The following is a 23,567-nucleotide window of genomic DNA, read 5'->3' on the forward strand; positions in this document are numbered from 1 at the left end:
AAAACTAGCCTGAACGTAGTTGCATTTTACATTAATTCAAGTCTCTTTGCAGACAAACAATTGATTAAAAATGATGATTATGTTTAAATCAAAACACAACGCATTAAATACGTTATATAGTGACAATGATCAGCCTCAGGTACAGTTTGAATACCATAAAAAACTTTTCATTGTTCACTGTCTTCAGACATTTGTCATACTCTGAAACTAAGCTTGAAAAAAAAGATAATTTAAATAATTAATATTGCATAAAAATGTATAAAAGAGAGTGAGAAGAAGTAAAAACTTGTTGTACATTTTGCTTGCTGGCTCAACATGTAGTGCAGCATTTTACAGGAACGACAACAAGCACAGCGCTGATAGACTTCATTTCAAATGTGTGCCACAGTTTTAATGTTTGGCTGCGTCTGATTGGACGTTTTGGTCAAAACAACAGACCGGCAGATTTTCTGGGGAGACCCAGGAGAGAAAAATGGAATTAATCCACAGATGACAAGCTGTCTGCTGCCGCAATTTGTGAGCAGAAACCAGACTGGGTGTAAATGATGTGATATTGTCCTGGAAGCTGCGCTGTAGTACTTGAGTCCAGAATCTGGAGTCCAGACATTTTTCAATTGCAGTGTTTCCTCTAGGGCACCTCCCTAGGGAGGTGTTCCAGGCACGTTCAGCTGGGAGGAGGCCTTGTGGAGGACCCAGGACTGGGAACACCTCGGGATCCCCCAGTCAGGGCTGGTCAATGTGGCTCTGGGAAAGGGAAGTTGATTTGGTAGTGGCGGCCCGCCACGGCATAATTTCTGCCGCCACGGTATCAGAAATAGGGCAGACGCACAATGTAGTCGCGGTTGCCTTTTAAAATTATCCTGCTGACATAATAATCAGTAGTTGTTATTCGGACAGACCTGCCCCCACTGGTAAAAAAAACAAACCTAAAGGAAACACTGTATTCTTGTATTGGACTCGTTGGTTTTTGCACGTGGACTTGCCAAATATTGTAGTTGGTCTCAAACGAGTCCAGCAATATATGCTTTTTTTTAAAAATAACTTCCTCCCTTAAAGGTCCCATGACATGGTGCTCTTTGGATGCTTTTATATACTGTAGACCTTAGTGGTCCCCTAATACTGTATCTAAAGTCTCTTTTATATAGGCCTTAGTGGTCCCCTAATACTGTATCTGAAGTCTCTTTTATATAGACCTTAGTGGTCCCCTAATACTGTATCTGAAGTCTCTTTTATATAGACCTTAGTGGTCCCCTAATACTGTATCTGAAGTCTCTTTTATATAGACCTTAGTGGTCCCCTAATACTGTATCTGAAGTCTCTGTTATATAGACCTTAGTGGCCCCCTAATACTGTATCTGAAGTCTCTGTTATATAGACCTTAGTGGTCCCCTAATACTGTATCTGAAGTCTCTGTTATATAGACCTTAGTGGTCCCCTAATACTGTATCTGAAGTCTCTGTTATATAGACCTTAGTGGCCCCCTAATACTGTATCTGAAGTCTCTGTTATATAGACCTTAGTGGTCCCCTAATACTGTATCTGAAGTCTCTGTTATATAGACCTTAGTGGCCCCCTAATACTGTATCTGAAGTCTCTGTTATATAGACCTTAGTGGTCCCCTAATACTGTATCTGAAGTCTCTTTTATATAGACCTTAGTGGTCCCCTAATACTGTATCTGAAGTCTCTTTTATATAGACCTTAGTGGTCCCCTAATACTGTATCTGAAGTCTCTTTTATATAGACCTTAGTGGTCCCCTAATACTGTATCTGAAGTCTCTTTTATATAGACCTTAGTGGTCCCCTAATACTGTATCTGAAGTCTCTTTTATATAGACCTTAGTGGCCCCCTAATACTGTATCTGAAGTCTCTTTTATATAGACCTTATAAGGTGGAGGGTGGGGGTGTGGTCTTGACCAACTGCCACTTTGCCACTACCGCTCGTTTGAAAGCCATGATGTCTCTCTCTCTCTCATGGGTGGGCCAAATTCTCTGGGTGGGCAAACAAGAGAAAGGGGAGGTAACCTTGCTACTTATGACCTCATAAGGAGAAGATTCCTGATTGGTCCATCTGAGCTTTCATTTTCTCAAAGACAGAGCAGGCTACCCAGGGCTCGGTTTACACCTATCACCATTTCTAGCCATTGGGGGACCATAGGCAGGCTGGGGGAACTCATATTAATGTTAAAAAACGTGAATGGTGAAAAGTGAAATTTTGATGCCATAGGACCTTTAAAATGATAATTCTTAAAATAAAAGAGATACTGTGTCTTGCATCACATAAATGATGAACAGGTAAGTGAGTGGTCTTTCTTCTTCCTTGGTCTTGACTGTGTCTCATTTGGACTCGGTTGAACAATTAAATTAATCCCAACCTTTTTTTTTTTTTTTTGATTATTTTTTGGGCTTTTCCACCTTTATTTGACAGGTCAGCTAGGTGAGAAAGGGGAGAGAGAGGGGGAAGACATGCAGGAATCGTCACAGGTCGGATTCAAACCCTGGGCCTCTGCGTCGAGGCATAAACCTCTCAGTATATGTGTGCCTGCTCCACCCACTGAGCCAACCCGGCCACATCCTCACAACCTTCTCAATTGATTAATCGGTTTGAGTTGATGCATTCTCTGTCAGCTTGTTAAATGTGAATATTGTTCTAGTGTCTTCTCTCCTCTGGGACAGTAAACTGAATATCCTTGAGTTGTGGACAAAACCAGACATTAGAGGACATTAAATTGGGGCTTTTTGGGAAACACTGATCCACATTTTTCCCCATTTTCTAACATTTTATAGAAAAGAATCCACAGATCACTATGAAGACTATGAAGATAACAGTTAGTTTTAGCCCTAGCTGTCATATGCTAAAGCTCTCGCTCTTTCCATTCAGGCTGCCACGAGCACAACTTTGAAGGGGTGTACGTCTCCATGGTAACGGCAACATCTCCAAACCGGCTTTAGGACTGAGGCGAGTGCAGAGCTGCACCAGTAAGACCAGGATGGTTTCATCCCGCCTAAGGACCAGGAGATGCTGCCGAGTAGAACCACAGTCCTGAGATCTCTGAGGGTTAGACTTGCACAGACAGACAGACAGACAGACAGACAGACAGACAGACAGACAGACAGAAAGGCAGGCAGGCAGGCAGGCAGGCAGGCAGGCAGGCAGGCACACAGACAGATGTTGTCTTTGAGGGTTAAACTTTTAAAATCATCCTGCATGTCATGATTAATAAAAATGCCAGACAGACAGACAGACAGACAGACAGACAGACAGGCAGGCAGGCAGACAGACACAAACAGATGGGCAGACAGACAGACAGACAGGACGACACAGACAGGCAGAAAGACAGACAGGCAGGCAGGCAGGCAGGCAGACAGACAGACAGACAGGCAGGCAGGCAGACAGACAGACAGGCAGGCAGGCAGGCAGGAATGACAGACAGACAGACAGGCAGGCAGGCAGACAGAGACACAAACAGAAAGGCAGGCAGGCAGACAGACAGACAGACTGACAGAGACACAAACAGACAGACAGACAGACAGCCAGACTGAGATACAAACAGACAGACATACAGACAGGAAGGCAGGCAGACAGACAGACAGACAGACAGACAGGCAGGCAGACAGACAGGCAGGCAGCAGCTGGAGGAAGCAGAAGATTTTATAAAGTAGGTTGACTTGCTTCAGCGTAGCTGATGAGTCATTCTGCCGAGCACCAGGGAATCGATATCTCACCCTCCCACATCCTACAACAGTGTTCACCCTCATTCACCCATTTACTGACACATGTAGGCTGTAAACTGCTACTGCACAAGTCAGAAAGAGGCTTTTGCCCCCCCCTTTGAGTGTACATGAATCAAGGGCCAGTCATCTGGCATGGTTACCAATGGCAACCCTGCGTTCAGTTCCTATCATAATCAAGGGAGGAAGATGATGACGAAGTGTTGAAGAGTTCACAGCCAGAAATATTGCTATTCATGAGTTGAAAACTGCAGCAGACTCAGATATCTGGGTCAGTATCGCACGGGTGAATACTGCGGTAACTTTGAACCGAGTGTTATCTCACTGTTGGATTATCTCAGGTTTTACCTTCAAACTGTCAAACTGTAGGTGTGACAGAGCCCCACAATCCCAAACAGTGGATGGACTTATGTGGCATCTTTAGTAGCGACGGTGTGATGACGTGTTGGAGAGGAATCCGCTTGACACTGTTCTTGCTTATTAAACTTATTACATCAAGTTTTCAGCATCAATTACAAGCCCTGCAGAAGCTCGGAGAGTTATGAGGCCCAAAGTACACTCTGAAGTTCTGCTGTTGAGACATAGTATATATCCTATGGTTGGTGTAACATAAGAAGTGGTGATGTGTGAGTAGATGATAGGAGCAGGGAACAACCAATCGGTAACCTACACATGGAATAGCCCCAACAGAGTCACCCCCATTTAGGGGAGCCCCTCTGGTATGTTAGCCCTCTGTCATGATGACTCAGCAAAATGGAGCAAAGTCCATCTGAACCCTTTATAACAGACATTTAAGTTATAAAAGTTATAAGCTTTTAGATACTACACTTACATCACTGACGAGCAGGCTGCACCTCCTGTTGAATGCTGGGTCTGGAAGTGGAGGCTTTACATCAGAGGACGCCTGAAAACACAAAAGCGCACATGAGACTTCTGAGGCCAATAACTACACTCGGGGTGGGACAAAATATCAATATCAGAATCAGAATACTTCTGGACCCCCCTCAGGGAAATTGTTTAGTTGCTCACAGTCAAAGGTAGCCTGGTCCTATCTGGTATATTAGCCTGGTCCTACCAGACTCTGGTACGTTAGCCTGGTCCTACCAGACTCTGGTACGTTAGCCTGGTCCTACCAGACTCTGGTCCATTAGCCTGGTCCTACCAGACTCTGGTACGTTAGCCTGGTCCTACCAGATTCTGGTCCATTAGCCTGGTCCTACCAGACTCTGGTACGTTAGCCTGGTCCTACCAGACTCTGGTACACTAGCCTGGTCCTACCAGACTCTGGTCCACTAGCCTGGGCCTACCAGACTCTGGTACATTAGCCTGGTCCTACCAGACTCTGGTCCATTAGCCTGGTCCTACCAGACTCTGGTCCATTAGCCTGGTCCTACCAGACTCTAGTCCATTTCATGGCCACTCTCCATTGACAAGTGTTAACTTCCTTGAAGGCGGGTACTCTGTTGAAGTTTAAACTATTGGATCTTCCCAGAGCCACTCTGGATCTCCCAGAACCAATCGCTAACGTTTGGTCGTGACGTGGGCTTAGCATCGCTAACGTTAACCTTAGCTAACTTCTTCACCACTAACGGAGCGAGCTGGAAAACCAAACTGTTCCTGAACCCCGTGGGGGAGCAGGACCACGACATCATGGCCACCAACACAACTCAGCAAAGATTGTTCTTGCTCGGGCTTTAACTTCTGGATATTCGGCAGCGTTGCCACAACGGACGAATGGCTTCGCTCGCATCTATCTCCGCCGCCATTACTGAACTACAACTCAAACTAGCGCACGACCTCAACGTCATCGTTCTCAGCCACTCCCTCTGTTCGCTGATTGGACCGGTAGAGATTTGACCGGAGAAAACCCCAAGAATATATCGCAAACCCAGACGTAGTACTGAAGGAAAATGGAAATTGAGCGTATGTGGAGGGCGGAGCCAGGCTAAGGTAAAATAAGAGTAAGAAAAGAGCGAGTCAATCAGTGTATGAAGTCACAGAAAGTAACAAAGCTAAAGTAAAGTGAGAGTAAAGTGTAGTGCATGGTCAACATAAATAACATAAATGAAGTACAGGGTCATTTACAGAAAGGTAAAAAGTGAGCAGGATCAACTGCAACAACTGCACATACGCAGTGGTGCAAGAAGTATTCAGATCCTTTACTACAGTAAACTTACTAATACTACACAGTAAAAATACTCAGTAAAAATGTTGTTTGTCCACCAAAATGTATGTCTTTGTTATTGCACCCTGTTGTTATCTGGTCGGACAGTTCAGCTGTGCGTGTGGTGTGTGTGTGTGTGTGTGTGTGTGTGTGTGTGTGTGTGCGTGCATGCGTGCGTGTGTGTATTTGTGTTGATCTCACCCAACTGTTCTTGTTTTTACTGTATGTTGTTGTCTTTTAGCATTAGTATAATCAACTTGTATTGTATAGGGCCAAATATATATGTATTATTAATGGCTTAATCGTTTCATCTCTTTTTGGGGTGACTTCTTACCACCAGTCCCGCTACAGCGGATGTAAAATAGTCTTTCAGGCTAATTCTGGCACACTTTTACTTTTATGTATTATTAGTTTGTGTTGTCCCCAACAAACAAACCTGAAATAAATACATAAAATAAATACATAAAATAAATAAAATATTGTAGTGGGTTTACTACATTATTCTCTCTGCACGGTCTGCAGCGTTTGTTCCGTTATCTTTCACATTACTCGACACCACACCGTATTTGCGAAAACAAAACCGGTGAGTCAACCGGAGGTAAGTTTCCTAATTCATGCATCGTTAATCCCTCATCCCTTTCTTACAGGCTCTGATTCAGTCCTAAAAATCCCACTATCAAAGGCTAATAATGGCTAATAATCCTCTCTGAGCGCGGATATAATCCTGCAGTGCCAGACGATGCCCCACGCCAGGGTCAATACAAAGACTCACAGTCAGAGCTCAGTGGGGGAGGTGGTTCTAAATCTGCCTCTCAGCAGACTTCATCAAAGTAAAGCAAAATCCTCAAAGCCATTTGGCAGTACACAGGACTTAGCCACACTTTTGGGAACATTGTGTTTATTGAGGTATTGAGCAGGGAAATGATTTAACACTCGTAGTGTCTTCAGGTCAACCATACGCTTGTTTGGTTTGCCTGTATATAAAAGCATAAAGTAGCCTAGAAATGATCACCCAATTCTGTGTTGCATCTTTTTGGCCAACTTCATAACTTATTACCACTAGTTTTACACTTCTGTACGGAATTGATCGTGAATAAATCTCATTTACATGAAATTAAGCCTAATTATTGAGTAAAATACACAGCAATTAGGGAATTGTCTTGACTAATAGTTAAGGTCAGAGAAACATATGGTCATGAATGATCCCAGATTTTCTATCAAATAGACCAGTGGTTCTCAAACTTTTTTTTCAATAATGTGCCCCCTTTTGAATTGTTTCTTTAAGCCAAGTACCCCCTGACCAGCGCTAATCATTTTCGGTAGAAGTGTATATAAACAGGAACAGTACAGCGCTGTCAGCGATAGATTTACTAAACAACAGCCTTGGAACTGAAAAAAACACCCATTTAAATGCTGATGAGAAAAAGAGACAAAAACTTGGAAAGAGATGGTAGAAAGAAGGAAGGAAGGAAGGCAAGAATAGGTCAAAATAATATCAAAAACTTCAAAAACAGTGACATAAGAAGAAAAAAGAGAGAAACTTATAAAAAGTAGAAGGACAGTAGAAGTAAGGAAGGATAGATCAGGTCCAAAGAAAGCGACACAAATGTCACATTTTTGGTAGAAAAAATAATTCTCCATAAAGAGGAAAAATGTTCTGGACAACAGCCTCGTAACTATTAAACATTTTGTTAAATATCTCACGTACCCCCTGCAGTCCTCCAAAGTACCCCTAGGGGTACACGTACCCCCTTTTGAGAAACACTGAAATAGACCACAGAAGTAGTGATCATCAATTAGCGTATGGAACCATCCATGTTATTTTTAGGGAATTTGGTTGAAAAGAAAGCCATGTTTCTGATATAGAAACTTTGAAAACGGGTCATATTTGACCCGAGGACAACAGGAGGGTTAATATGAAGGAATCACGCAATGGTATGGACTCAGTTTGATGCTACTCTGACTTGTAATAGGCAGAACTGTGCCTCTGTCATTCCCACTGCGCACCCCGGACGCCTGTTCTCGCACGAACTCGGTACGAACTCCCAGGAGAAGTAGATCAAGTTTACACCTGACGCGCCAGATGGTTGGTTAACGCTGAACCATCTAAGAAGCCGTCATTGGAAACTGTTAAGAAAAGGTCAAAAAATACCCCGCAGATAATTGGAGGAACCATCCGTCTATCATGTCCGGCATTGTCGCAGCCGTCGCACACACGCCTGAACTCCGCCCTCCTACGTACTTTGCTCAATATTCATTTTCCTTCAGTACTACGTCTCGGTTTGCGATATATTCTTGGGGTTTTCTCCGGTCAAATCTCTACCGGTCCAATCAGCGAACAGAGGGAGTGGCTGAGAACGGTGACGTTGAGGCCGTGCGCTAGTTTGAGTTGTAGTTCAGTAATGGCGAGCGGAGAAAGATGCGAGCGAAGCCATTCGTCCATTGTGGCAATGCCGCCGAATATCCAGAAGTTAAAACCCAAGCAAGAACATCTTTGCTGAGTTGTGTTGGTGGCCATGATGTCGTGGTCCTCCTCCCCACGGGGTTCGGGAACAGTTTGATTTTCCAGCTCGCTGCGTTAGTGGTGAAGGAGTTGGCTAAGGCTAACGCTAGCGATGCTAAGCCGGCGTCACGACCAAAATGTTAGCGATTGGTTCTGGCAGATCCAGAGTGGCTCAGGGCGGGTCATACGCGGGACGCAATCCCCGGTCTCCTGAGTGAAAGGTCCTGTGTTTTACCCATCCTCCACCCCGACCAACCTCCCTACGCAATCGCAAGCTAATGTAAGTCAATGGAGGCCAAACGGCATTGATAAACACGCTAAAAAGCGAGTATGCGTCTTTTTAACACACCAATAATGGCATACAAATTGGCGTGTCATACATACGCCATTTCATGAGATCAGTCTGAGATTTGAGGAAATTCAAAAAGCAAACATCAACGTTTCAGCTTTAGTGCCAAATTATCTCTTCACACATTGCTCTAGAAACAATGCGTCAAAACTGAGTTTGTTATGAATATTTGGATGTAAAACACATGGGGGTCAGTTATATGCAGAAGGTTAACTGAGCTTAATGTTTTGTGGTTGTATGTTGAGTTTAAAAAGTTGTCGGAAGTTCTCACCTCTGATTCCCAGGGTCCAAACAACTTCTTAGCTTGACTCTCCTCTTCCTCTCCATTCTCTTCCTCTCCTCCCTCTTTCTCTTCCTTTTTCTCCTCCTCTTCTTTTGTTAGTTTGTCAGTCCCAACCTCCACCTTCTCCTCTACATCCGTCCTTGTAGTAGTCGCGTCAACAACGGTGGTCATCATCGTCGCTTGCGTTGCCAACGTCTCCTGGGAAGATTCAGCTGTCTTTCCCTCCACCGTTATAACTTCTCTCCTTTCTCCATCTAACACCGGAGCCACTGGAGCCTCCTCTCCGTCCATCAGTCCGTCACCTCTGGGGACAAAGCACAGATCATGTTTGGCCTCAGTTTACTCATTAGGCTGTTTCTTTTATTTATGTCATGCTTAGAAAAAACAACCCTTGACAGCAAAGGTCTTAAAAACAAGGTAATAAGGAACAGGATCATTTAAAGGGGAAACGACTGAGGTAGTTGCAGACAATCTATTCCAAATATTAATGACTTTTGATTTTGAAGAAGTAATTTAAAGTGTTACACACAGAAGATCAAGCCACTAGAGATGTTTATGTGCACATACAACATTTGCATATCTTACACTAAAACAATAAAACCTGGAAGGAAAAGGGGAGCAAACCTACCGAAGTACATTCTCAATTTCTGACATGATGACCTTAAACCTTTGCTAAGACCCGCCCCTCAAACGTCGAAAGGCCAATCACAGCGTAGCATCAAACAGCTCTGACCAGGGTACGAAACTATATCGCTCTGCTCCACAGACTTTCATGCAATCGTTTCAGAGTTTCTTTTTTTTCTGACTTGAGAATGTAGAAGGACCGTCGCCAAGTTGCGTACTATCTCGCCGAGTTAACGTTCAATAAACATTCATTTTCCTAGTCTGGAACTAATTATTCTGCTTATTCTGACACCATTGTATGCAGCACAAACACCCTATCTCGCAATGATAACGAATGTGAAAAATGACTTGTGTATTCGCCATGTAATTGGGATCCTGTCCCAAATTCAATGGGTTCTTCCTTGGCCCATGCTAAACCCTTTTACCAATTGTTATGAAAATCGGGTCAGGAGTTTTTCCTTAATCCTGCTGATAGACAGACAAACAAATCAAGCCAAAAACATGACCTTGCCGAATAAAAGCCATTGAAAACTGATAACTGGAAAGTACCACGCAATGTAAAACTGCAGGCTGTATCTGACTGATCACCTGCCAGGGTCCTTCATGTTATGCTTGTCGAGACACTTTTCGTCCGCTAGCATCTTCGTCCAAGTCATGGCACCACGCAGTGCTCTAGATGTCAAGGTCACCTTTTCAGCTTCGTCAAAATCACCGTGTGAAATTCCTCAGTGTTACTGCCTTTGCTTTCAGATTCTGTAAGGTCACTCTATCAGTAATCACCTATGAATGTCGTAGTGTCTTCACACGTCCCAGATTTTTACCAACCTCGCCTTCCTCTACGGCCCGGGCCCTTTGTTAGCTTCCCGTTCTCACGATCAAAGTCCTCGACGTTGAACTCACCTTGTACGATTTATGGTCTGTTAACAAATCCTCCTTTTTAGCCTTTTAGTTTTCCGAACGTTTGCTTCTGCAAATGGTAGCCACCCTTTTATTTTCTCAGTATCTTCCGATGCTCTCTCTTCAGGTTCTTCAAGGCTTCTTAAAACATTGTGGTCACTCTTTCTTCTTCTGAATTTCTTGGCAGCCTTTCCCTCCAAACTTCTCCGTCCTACCTTTTAGCTTCTTGTGTTTTTTAGCTCTGACTCAACTGAACAGCCTCGTCTAGTCCTGTTCTCTCTCGTGTAATGGCTGACTCTCTTCTGGGTGTCGGTTCGTTGGGGTCTCCTTATCACTTTTAACTTCCACATTTAGCCCTCTACTCAACTCCTTATCACCACTGTGCCCTTCATCACAACCACAGTGCTGGGTACTGTGTGTGTTTGTGTGTGTGTGTGTGTGTGTGTGTGTGTACATACTGTGTGAATGTGTCACTGCCATTTGTGTGAAAGTTGAGGGGTTGAAGGTGAGTTCAGAAAATATTGTAATAAGGAAGGAATGCTCTTGTATCGTTTCTATTTTTTACTTCTGTTCCTATTTGATTTGTATATCCCTCTTTTGTTATTTTTTTTTCAGGGCTGCAAATAACGATTATTTTCACATCTGTCGATTTATAAGGAAATGTCAGAAAATTTCAAAGTTTCCCAAACACCAAGATGACGAACAGAAGTAGTTATTTGTAATGTCTGATGTAATCTCTGTTATTTGTGAAGTTCGGTGCAGTGAAGCTTTTCGAGGTTTAAGTTTTAAATACAAAAGCAATTCTCCGGCTGTTTAATGACAAACAGGCGCGATTCAAGGATCAGCCCAATGACAATGAACAATGAATGAAATAATGAATACATTGCTGCGTTCCGGACACAATTTTTAGCCTGTAAGTTACGACTTCAAGTCACGACTCACCCTTCTAGCTTAGCTAGAGTTAGCTAGCGGCTACCTAACATTGACGTTAGCAAGTGCTAGCTGATACTAGCAATTTCTAGTCAGCTCCATACTTTGGGCTTCACTTAATAAACATAACCTGTAGTAGTACACAATCGTATGTGTATTGTTTTGCATCAACAGGGGTCGCCATTGTTGTTTACGTGTGCGTGACGTTAAAAACTGTAACTGGGAGTACAACCATCTGGTACCAGTTCGCAGGGAGTAAGTTACGGGTTTGACGCGTTCACCGGTAGAAGGTTATGAAAACACGGGTTACGGGGAACGCAGCATATGTATTTATTATTATAACAGAGGATACATGCGAAAATATTGAACCTTTATGGACTACTAGAATCCAATGAAATGATATTGAGGTGTAAACAATAAATAAGTAAAAAATTAAACTTCCCTTGATGGGGTTACAGGTAGATAGCATCGGCTACAGTTGTTTATGATTTAGTTTAGGGACATTTGTATAGAACTGTGTTGTTTGTATGATGTTCATTGGGTCTATATTTGTACGGTCTTAATTTGTTTTTATAACATAATATAACTTTGTACAGCACTTTGTTCAGCCTAGGTTGGTTTTGAATGTGCTCTATAAATAAATTGACTTGACTTGCAGATGGTTCTCTCCAAAAGACTAAAGTTATTTGCATGTACTGTTGATGTGAACTTAGTAACCTCCGGAGTACGTCCAGTCTCAAATACTACTGGACCATTAAAAACTTAACTTAACTTAAAGTACATTTAGAACAGTTTAAGAAAACTTGCGATTAACCACGAGTTAACTATGACACTCATACGATTAATTGTAATTAAACATTTTAATCGATTGACAGCCCTACTTTAAAACACAAATATGGTCTGTGTTTGTCGGAGAAGAGAGGAAGAGAATGAAAGACAAGTTCAGGGCAAAAGGGGAAAATTGATGAGAACAGAAAAGAACGAAAAAGAAAGCTAGTGCATCTTTATCTTCTCTATGTGACTGATGGCTTTTAACACTGGGAAGATGAATATTGTGGATGTGAGCCTGCCAGGCAGCAGGTAGTCTGGCAGTGTGATCAGAGCGTCAGATGGCAGCTGAGGTAAACAGATCTGACCATCTCTGCGCCAAACAACCATCTGCTGCTTCACCAAACACAGCTCAACAACAACAAAACTCACTTATCTCCAGTAACACTGCATCGTCTGCATACGTAGTTACAGATTTCATTTTTTTTTTTAGCACATATAGTCCTCAAATTAAGAGAGATAAACACAGGAATAAATATAATTATAATGGAATTATTTATTCCAACAATAATTTTTTTTGCACACAATCCAAAAATCTGGAGTTTAGAAAGCCAACACAAAGAAAGAGGAAGGAGACGGACATCCAGCCGAAATGAGACACATCCGGCCGAATTTCCGGCGACACCTGAACAATCCCATTAAGATTAGGAGCGACAACTGTAGAGTAGTATGAAAGACCGGAAATCTGTGTCAGGAAGCAGGTTGGGGGGGGTGGAAGGATCAAACAACACAGGACTTTCACCCAGGAGACCGGGGGTTTGGGTCCTGTTTTTGTCACTGAAACGTACATTTTGTAACTCCACCCACCATGTTTTCCCTAATAGCCGGTACACACCAACCAGATGGCCGACTGTCGACAGAAAAAACTGCCTCAGGACACACTGAGGAGACACCGACTTGAGAAACGTAATACGTCTCCATAGCATCAGGCGGCGCTACTCTGTGTTGTCGCCCAGGAAATGACAACCGGCAGCTGATTGGACGAACGCGTCACATGGGGTTTGTTTTCTCCGGAAATTCAAAGCCAGACTGTCATGGCGGCTCGTTCAGAATACGATATCTCATATCGGACTAAAATAGTTCACCGAAAAAACGTGTTTCTGGAAACATTTGAAGAGAGAAATAGTCCGTGATGCAGTTGCTGAATCTGTCTTCATTTCAGATCAACAAAGGTCAGTTTAAAAGATCTTCATCAGATTTTGAGAGACTCTAGTCCACTCATTCTGCTCCCCATTTCCTGGTGAGTCCCGACTGTCCTGCCTCCGACTGAACATGTCAGGTCGGCCAAAATGAACGCCGACAGCCCCCCAGAGTGATGACGGCACGGGACACACCGAACAGACTCGAGTCACCGACCTCGCCAGACTGTCCAACGGCCGATTTTCGTCCCTGTGTGTCCCGGCCTTAAACCTAACTGTCCCGTACTTGTGCTGCATGCCAGTTAAACGTACATTTTTTAAATGTTGCTAAATCTGTCTCGACCGAGAGCGTCAAAATGTGACACCAAGAGTCACGACCATGTGTGAGACTGTTGTGTTAATAAAATGAAACACATGCACTGAACTACCCAATATTTTGTGCAACAACACTGTGACTGTGTCCTTTATTAAAAAAGCCATTGCTTCGTCACCTTTTATTTTCTCTCTTTTTCCAAAGCTGCCTTCAAGTGCGGTCCGAAATGTTGGTTTCCCCCGCCGCTGCAACTGAAGCTTGGAGCCTCAAAAAAATGGCATTCAGTACAACCATAGTGTAGAAACTATTTTGTGGTATTTAGCCTTTTCGATTTTCCACATTACAAACATCCGCGTAGAAATGCCGCCAATAAAACATAAACGCAGGGACCAATCCTGACTAGTTTAGATAGAAACTAGTTAATAAAGTCTTTAAACCCATCATGGGTCTAGTGGCATGAATAACAGCTGAGTCCCGGCTGCACGTCGAGCCTGCAGTCATCACTGTCTCACCCAGAATCACAGAAAACAAGCCTCTCTGGGGACTAAATCAGTCTCTTCTGCAAGCTAAAATGGGAGCCAGTTTTCATAGGTGGTAAAAAAATATATAAATAAATAAAAACAGGAGCGCTCTCTTTCTCTCTCCATCAGATTTTGTTAATGGATTCGTAAAACAGGGAGAAATCCCTCTGATTTTGTCCTGATGTGAACCAAGATTACTTCTCTTTACGCTTTTGATTTCACTTTCACTTCACTACAGATTAGTCTGAATTAAAAAAAAAACATGATCATCTAAATAAGAGATAAGAAAGGATGCTATTGATTTCCATTTAATTACTCTTTCAGATAAACAGACAGCTTGCGTTAAATTCAGCTTCAAGCAAACATGAATCACTCTCTCTATTCCCTACTCTTCTCCCTTCGACCGCCCTCACACCTTCCTCCTCCCCCCTCCTCTTCTCTCAGCACCAGATCGGCCTTCAAAAGAGCTGAGTAATAACATAAAAATGTGTGGGCTGTTGAATTCCACACCATTTGCGAGAGAGAGAGAGAGTGGCAAATGTGTGCATGTGTGTGCATTAATGAAAGCAGAGCAAATGAAGAGAGAGAGAGAGAGAGAGAGAGAGACTGTGGCGTATTAACACAGCGGAATAATGCGATCACTCGATCAGGTAAACAGAGAAGCGTGGAAAGACACCGAGCAGCAGAATGAGAGGAGCTGATGAGTGAGGATTGACAGGACAGTGACACTGTTTTTTAAGACTTTGTTGTATACAGAAAAGATGAAATAAACACTTACTGATCCCCAGAGGGAAATGTAAGTGTCGCATCGGAGCAAGGACGAACATAAGCAGAGATAGATAAAGGAAAATTAAGTACATGAAATGAGACTAAGAACAGAAATGTGATGCCTTAAAATATAAAACCATATTTTTTTTTTTTTTTAGAGAAAGGGAGAGACGGAGATACATATTACAGAAAGAAGGATAATAGAGAAAGATGAACACACTCTACCTTGGCATCATCTGCTGAGAGTCACTGGGTCATCGGGACACACGTGGGGAACAGCATCTGCACACACACATACACACACACACACACACACACACACACACACACACACACACACACACACACACACACACAATTCTTTACATGATGAGACTCTTCCCCTTCCACCTCCTTCATTATTTACTTAAGTGTACATAGCAAAGTGAGGACATTTTGCTATGTGTTATTTCTTACTTAATTATTTAAATGATGCCTAATCTTCATCTTGCTTTTCTATAAAGCTCTGAATGGTTTGGCTCCACCATAAACTGTGCCCTACTGTATGTTGAGACATGCTTAAAAGCTAGGAGCCACTCTACTCTCTCAGGACAGCTACTGTAGCACTGGTACTCCAAATGTGCTAAAGTTTTAATGCCTCTAGCTTGCTGATGGATGTGCTCAGGTTGTCACGCCTTTCGAAGGCAGCTTTAAAACATGTCTTTCTTTTGTTGATGAATTCTTTGTGATGAAATAAAACTGACAGCTTGACTTGTCTTAAAATAAATAAATAAACGATGCTCACTTACTCTCACTGGTTCCAGGAGAAGCTCCTCTTCACACAGCTGATGTAGTCGTAGACGCTGGAGGGCCTGATGATGTTTGTGTGTGTGTGTGTGTGTGTGTGTGTGTGTGTGTGTGTGTGTGTGTGTGTGTGTGTGTGTGTGTGTGTGTGTGTGTGTGTGTGTGTGCGCAACCCGTTGTCATTCACAACTCTTGGTTGGACGCTTGGCGTTTGGTCAGTATGGAACATGTAGTATGTAGAGAGACTACAGTAGAGAGTAGTATGTAGAGAGACTACAGTAGAGAGTAGTATGTAGAGAGACTACAGTAGAGAGTAGTATGTAGAGAGACTACAGTAGAGAGTAGTATGTAGAGAGACTACAGCAGAGAGTAGTATGTAGAGAGACTACAGTAGAGAGTAGTATGTAGAGAGACTACAGTAGAGAGTAGTATGTAGAGAGACTACAGTAGAGAGTAGTATGTAGAGAGACAGCAGTAGAGAGTAGTATGTAGAGAGACTACAGTAGAGAGTAGTATGTAGAGAGACAACAGTAGAGAGTAGTATGTAGAGAGACTACAGTAGAGTAGTATGTAGAGAGACTACAGTAGAGAGTAGTATGTAGAGAGACAGCAGTAGAGAGTAGTATGTAGAGAGACAACAGTAGAGAGTAGTATGTAGAGACAGCAGTAGAGAGTAATATGTAAAGGGACAGCAGTAGTGTCACTGAAACCAACATTTTGTAACTTCCCCCCCCCCATCTTTTCCTCAACCTATAACTGTCCCGTTCTCGTGCCGTGCGTCAGTTAAACGTACGTCCCGACCCAGAGCGTCAAATAATGACGCCAAGAGTCCCGACAAACAAACGCCAAAGGCACCGGACCTAGCGACTGCTTTCGACGCGCTGGGAGTGAGAATGTGTTTGCGGTGGTGTGCGCGATTGTGCTCACTGACCAAAGTGCACCCCTCACTCGTAACATTTCACATTACAGACACACACACACACACACACACACACACACACACACACACACACACACACACACACACACACACACACCACACACAGACATTAACATACAATACTGATCTGCTCCTGAGTCCTTCTGAGTCTTTGCATTTCTGGAGTGTCGGACACGATGCTGAACCCTCGGCCTTTGCTCTCTTCAAAGTCCTTCTTATACTTCACCTGCAGGAAAAAGAGAGGGAAAGAAACACTCGATATATTAGAATACAAATTATGAGTAGCCGTACTCCGTAACAGTTAACAATTTAAATAGTTGGTATTTAGAAAACAGTTACATTGTTGTAGATGTTGTGTATATGACGATACTTCTCTGTTTCACGAGTTTATTCACTCTCTGAATAAATTAAGGCAACTCCATGCATTTCCCAGAAGCCCCGATATGAAAACGAAAAAATTTGCTATTTGCGTGATCAGTCACAATGGAGTCGGAATACAACACACAACCGAGCCAGGGCAGGAATGCGTTTCTATCTTGGAAATTCAAACAGCCTTTCACATTAAAGAAAGAACAGGGAGAACTAAATATAACTGTGCAGCAACCAACCTCCTTTCAGGGTCCAAATTACTCCACCTCCAACCTGAAGAAGTATCTTAAAGTAAGTTATTTTTTTTTAAATTAGCCAATGGTAGTCGTCTGCTGTAGTTTTACAGGTCACCTTGCTATTATATAGTTGACGTTAGAGCTGGACAATATATCGATATTATATTGATATCGTGATATGAGACTAGATATCGTCTTAGATTTTGGATATTGTAATATCGTAATATGGCATCAGTGTTGTCTTTTCCTGGTTTTAAAGGCTGCATTACAGTAAAGTGATGAACTTTTCTGAACTTACCAGACTGTTGTAACTGTTCTATTATTTCCCTTTACCCACTTAGTCATTATATCCACATTACTGATGATTATTTATCTAAAATCTCATTGTGTAACTATTTTGTGAAAGCACCAATAGTCAACACTACAATATCGTTGCGGTATCGATATCGAGGTATTTGGTCAAAAATATCGTGAAGTTTGATTTTCTCCATATCGCCCAGCCCTAGTTGACGTGCGACTTTACATTCTCCTACGTGCTGATTTACTAGCCCCAGAGCCATTGACAGACTGACTAGCCCCGTTTGACATGCTAGCTAACGTTAGCTAAAATTAGCTTAGTCTGCGGTAAGATTTTTGTAGTATGCAGTTCGGGACTGCAAATACAAACATCTATCTGCTTGTTCGGGTACACATTCAGCCAGTTGGAACAGAAAAACACACCAGAGTAGGCCTGTTTAGTAAGCTGTATGTGATGGCGCATTCCTACACTTCTAAAATGCAATTCAATGTGGAAGTAATCCAAGTATTTAGAATACGTTACAAATTACATTTTTGGGCATGTATTCTGACGTTTTGAAAGTATCCTATCCTTCCCAACACTGAACATATACATCCACAGGAGGAGAAAATAAATAAAGCACTGCAGCTCTGACACAAAAATACAAGTTTAGATGCTGCAATCATGACCTGGTACTAGGGCTGGGCGATATATCGATATTATATCAATATCGTGAGATGAGACTAGATATCGTCTTAGATTTTGGATATTGTAATATCGTGATGTGACATAAGTGTCTTTTCCTGGTTTTAAAGGCTGCATTACAGTAAAGTGATGTCATTTTCTGAACTTATCAGACTGTTCTATAATTTGCCTTTACCCACTTAGTCATTATATAACCTGTTTATTATTATTATTATTATTGCAACTGTTCACTGAAATAGCCGGTTTCTATGAAACTACTTGTGACATGTCATATTTGGCTTTGACTTTGACTGAACTGCTCTCACTTTGAGGAAAAAAATATCGGGATATATATCGTATATTGATATTCAGCCAAAATATATCGGGATATGACTTTTGGTCCATATCGCCCAGCCCTGCCTGGTACATGAACTAACAACCTTGATAACTCTTGCAAGATCACTGAAAGCAACAAAACCTATAATCCACATCACAGTGGGGATACAGAGGACCATCTGAAGGTGGATTTTACCTTTGAAAGCACCCACACAGCAGAAATAATTACACCACTCTGCATTCAGACAGAGCACGGTTTCACAAAGTGTGAACAAAAAACTCTAAATATACTATATCTGCTTCCCACATATGTCGACCGGTGATATGCAGGAGATGAAAAGGAATGAGGGTTTTATTTCTGAGTGTAGAACATGATTTTGGGGCATTTATGGCCAGTGATCCAGTTTAATCAAAGCCCCAGGAGCATGAATAGTAGAAGTGTAAATAGCTTCGCCAAGGAGGTCATGTTTTGATGGTTTGTCGGTTTGTTTTTCAGAAGGATTACGGAAAAATTGGCCAGATTTTCACGAATGTTGTTTTCACATTACGGGCCCTATCTTGCATCCGGCACAGCACAAAGCCCGACCCAAGTGTCTTTGCTAGATTAAGACCGACGCAGTTGTCAGTGTCCTGTCCAGCTCCCACGTCATTTAAATAGCAAATGTACCTGCGCCCATCTGTGGCCCATGGGCGTGCTGGTCTTACAGGGAGGTGTGTTCAGGTGCATTCTGGGCGTGCTGGTCTTACAGGGAGGTGTGTTCAGGTGCATTCTGGGCGTGCTGGTCTTACAGGGAGGTGTGTTCAGGTGCATTCTGGGCGTGCTAGTCTTACAGGGAGGTGTGTTCAGGTGCATTCTGGGCGTGCTGGTCTTACAGGGAGGTGTGTTCAGGTGCATTCTGGGCGTGCTGGTCTTACAGGGAGGTGTGTTCAGGTGCATTCTGGGCGTGCTGGTCTTACAGGGAGGTGTGTTCAGGTGCATTTTGGGCGTGCTAGTCTTACAGGGAGGTGTGTTCAGGTGCATTCTGGGTGTGCTGGTCTTACAGGGAGGTGTGTTCAGGTGCATTCTGGGCGTGCTAGTCTTACAGGGAGGTGTGTTCAGGTGCATTCTGGGCGTGCTGGTCTTACAGGGAGGTGTGTTCAGGTGCATTCTGGGCGTGCTGGTCTTACAGGGAGGTGTGTTCAGGTGCATTCTGGGCGTGCTGGTCTTGCAGGGAGGTGTGTTCAGGTGCATTCTGGGCGTGCTGGTCTTACAAGGAAGTGTGTTCAGGTGCATTCTGGGCGTGCTGGTCTTACAGGGAGGTATGTTCAGGTGCATTCTGGGTGTGCTGGTCTAACAGGGAGGTGTGTTCAGGTGCATTCTGGGCGTGCTGGTCTTACAGGGAGGTGTGTTCAGGTGCATTCTGGGCATGCTGGTCTTACAGGGAGGTGTGTTCAGGTGCATTCTGGGCATGCTGGTCTTACAGGGAGGTGTGTTCAGGTGCATTCTGGGCGTATTGCTATCTTGAGACAGTGGGAAGTGATCGCACCATTGACCAACAAAAACGTGGTCTAAAGTCAATAACGCAGCATTTCATTGTTATTTTAACAGCAAATTAGTAAATTACTATTACTACGTTAACACTATGCTTGTTACACACACAGGGTCGCACAGCAGCACATACACATGCAGGAGATTAAAAATACAAATATTAGTGTGCAAATCCTCCATAACAGCAATGCTCCAAGGTCCAAACGCGCCTGGCTTTTAAAGGGAATGGGAGCTGATCTCTGATTGGTTGATTGCATGTTACGCCCAAAACACACCTCTGATTAATGAAGACACTAAGGACAACCCTTTAGGACCAGGCGCCCGGCAGAGGGAGCCTTTTTTCCGCCGTCAAACTAGCAAAAGTGGATTTGGACACGCCCTAAACACACCTGTGCCGGGCACGTCACACCATGCGCTCGGATCGTTAAAATAGGGCCCTACGACTTAAAGCTCATGAAGACAACGAGGTCGAAGAATGACTTACAAAGCTGGAAACTGGGACCATCCAAGGGGCACGTGAAAGCACCATTGGCCTTGGCGGAGGTCAGCGCTCTCCGGGAACCAATCAAACTTGGTTATTTGTTTTCACCGTCCAGCTGCCACAAATAACTCACTAAAGCACCAAATGTGGATTAATCTGCCGCTACAAATAGTCCCCAACAAATGCTCTTTTTCCTCCCGTTTGTTTGATAAAAACTAGGGCTGGTCCGAATACCATTTTTTGAGCTTCTAAGCTTCGGTAGTAATGAGCATCGAATATTCGAAGCTTCGGAACATATTATTATCTCTAATAAAGGCAGGAATCTCTATGTGTCTGTCTGTCTGTTTGCATTTTGATTATTTTGAGAACCTTTCATCCGAACGACTTCACAAGGGAGTGCAGCAGTGTTGTATTTGGTGCAATATAGACAGACAGGCCAGACGCGTTCAGAATTAATAAACTTTTAACCTCTCAAGGATCAGCCTACCGTCAACGGGACACTTTGTGACTGGGGCGTCGCTGTAACCTCCATAAAACTTCCAATCATGAGCGTTATTATAACTTCAAAGCATTAAATCTTTAAAATATACAGCCATGTACACAACTGTTACAAAGTAACATAAAATAAAACAATTCAGCCGTAATCTGCGCAGCCGAGAGTGCATGCATACCTGTTGTCGTTGTCCTTTCAGCAACAAAGTGGTATTTTGACCAAAACTTGATTTTCATAAATCCCCAAGAGTCCCAGGAAATGTAATATCCGAGCTTTATATTCCAAAACGATCTCTTCGCCTCACGATGTTGAAGTTTCTGGCCGAATCACAACGGAAAAACGCAAAACAGTTTTCCATTTCTGCACTTGTTATCGCCGCTAGCTTCTCTGCCCAGCTCGCTAAATGCTCGAAAGTGGGCGTCATCGTGTACCGACTATAGGCTCGTTGGAGATGAGCCAGATCTGCGCAGAATCGATCACCGGCGATCGCCGCCCAAAGCATGCCGGTTAGATTCTTGTCCGACTTGATCCCGACTTGCTCTGACGTCATGCACACGTGGGCAACGGTAATCTCACGAGACCAAGGCGGCCGCAGTTCTGAGACGCAGGTAGCGCAGTTGCTTTTCATCAAGGGGGTAAGCTTCGCTTCAGAACTCGAGCCATCTATGGCGCCATTTTGTTGCTAACTGGCCATCACCTCCTGTTAGCATTCCGCTGACTGCCATTATTTTTTTACGTCACTTGACAGACGAATAACTTTACATCCAAAGCGTTTAAAGACTCGATTTGTCCGTTGTTTATTTCTAAAGAAACACGACAATAAAAGGCTCCATTACCTTGTAGCTCACGTTATGGCTCCGTAGCAGACGCTTTTATAAAAATAGGCTAACGATTGGGTCATAACCACAAGACTTACTGTCACACAGTAGAGGAATTACCGTATAGTACAGGAGAAGCTCACAGGCAGTTTGGACTTCCATTAGCTGTTTAGGTTTAATTACTAATGTTAACTAGTATGTTAGTGATCAGTAATTACTAATGTTAACTAGCATGTTAGTTAGCAATAATTAGCCTGTGTCTATGTTATCTCCTTACATATACCTACGCTCTCCGTCTCTGTAAGATTGGGAATGATTGAGATTTCTCTCGGCACAGCTACCAGAAGACTTCACACTTTCAGACACGTTGCTCACGTCACATCTACGTTGTCTCTCTCAGTTGGAGGCTGCGCAGTAAAGCTGGCCATCACCGGAAAAGTGCTTCTAATAGCCTTCACTGGTCTCCGTCCAGAGCAACGGGCTCTGTTGGTCCATTATATATATGTCAATGCTTTTCACCAACTGCAAGAGCCAGGCGGACGCAGGCGGACCCACTGCATGCTGGGAAACGCCGGCCTCTCAGCTGATCGAACAGCTGATTGGTTCAGAATCGACTCAACATGATGACATGACATGATTTTATGTAAACTTTTTTATTGATTTTGAATCGGAGGGATTTTAACTGCGATTTGTCTGATTTAAAAGCTTATTCTGTACAGAACACATGTTGTGAGGCTTATAGTTATGTTTAGAAGTCAGAGAGACTAAATCTGTTCAGATTACAGATCATCTACAGTCTGTTGGTAATTAAAATCAGCAACAGATCACATGTAGAGCATTCTGACAGCTACTCTGTCATAATAAAATCAACTGGAGACTGTGTAGGAGCTGATATACGGGTCTGATAACATTTTATTAAATCGGAATTGAACCACAGTGTTTGTGTCACTTCCTGTTCAGCCTAGTTCTTCTAGTTCTTCTTCTTCGTAGTTTATTGGCGGTTGGCAAACCAACTTAAATGTGCGTTACTGCCACCAACTGGACTGGAGTGTGAACGAGAGATAAATGCAGAAAATAAATAAACCAAAATAAAAAATAAACGAATATTCGAATGTCAAATTTTCCAATCGAATACCAACCCACCGAACGAATATTCGAATATTTGGGTCCAGCCCTAATAAAAACTAATAGTGAGACGCTTTTTTTAGGCTCTTACTAATTAACTGTATATATTTGTGTTTTTAAAGATCCACGCCACTTCAGTAGAAAGGCGAGAGACACAGACAGGAAGTCGGACAGTAGACGTGTTGACAATAACAAAAATATTGAATGCCACCGGCCTGGTTTATCCAAATACAAATTATCGCAGCCGAAAAGCAGGCAGAGAGGATAATTTACAGCCCACAGACGCAGCGGCAGCAGCAACAACAGAGCAGCGGGAGGTCAATTCTCCCTCCCGCTGCACTTCACTTCGACCTTCAGAGGAAAGCCTGCAGCTCATTTAGCCATCAAGCCATCCTGCTGGTGTCTATCAGTCACCGTACGAACCCATTAGCCCTCCGAACACAGTT

The 23,567-nt window shown here is 43.1% G+C and overlaps 1 protein-coding gene across 4 annotated transcripts in view; it reads right to left on the minus strand.

Moving 5' to 3' along the window:
• The window catches only part of LOC114549099 (LIM zinc-binding domain-containing Nebulette), a 175,242-nt gene that overhangs the window by 109,406 nt on the left and 42,269 nt on the right, over positions 1-23,567 (minus strand). For all 4 annotated transcript variants that reach the window (XM_028569264.1, XM_028569263.1, XM_028569265.1 and 1 more), the window contains one exon: positions 16,893-17,000. In XM_028569264.1, coding sequence (XP_028425065.1) covers positions 16,893-17,000 — 108 coding nt within the window. The remainder of the gene's footprint in view (positions 1-16,892; positions 17,001-23,567) is intronic.

The sequence above is a fragment of the Perca flavescens genome, chromosome 22 (assembly GCF_004354835.1).
Source record: "Perca flavescens isolate YP-PL-M2 chromosome 22, PFLA_1.0, whole genome shotgun sequence".
Classification (NCBI taxonomy): Eukaryota; Metazoa; Chordata; class Actinopteri; order Perciformes; family Percidae; genus Perca; species Perca flavescens.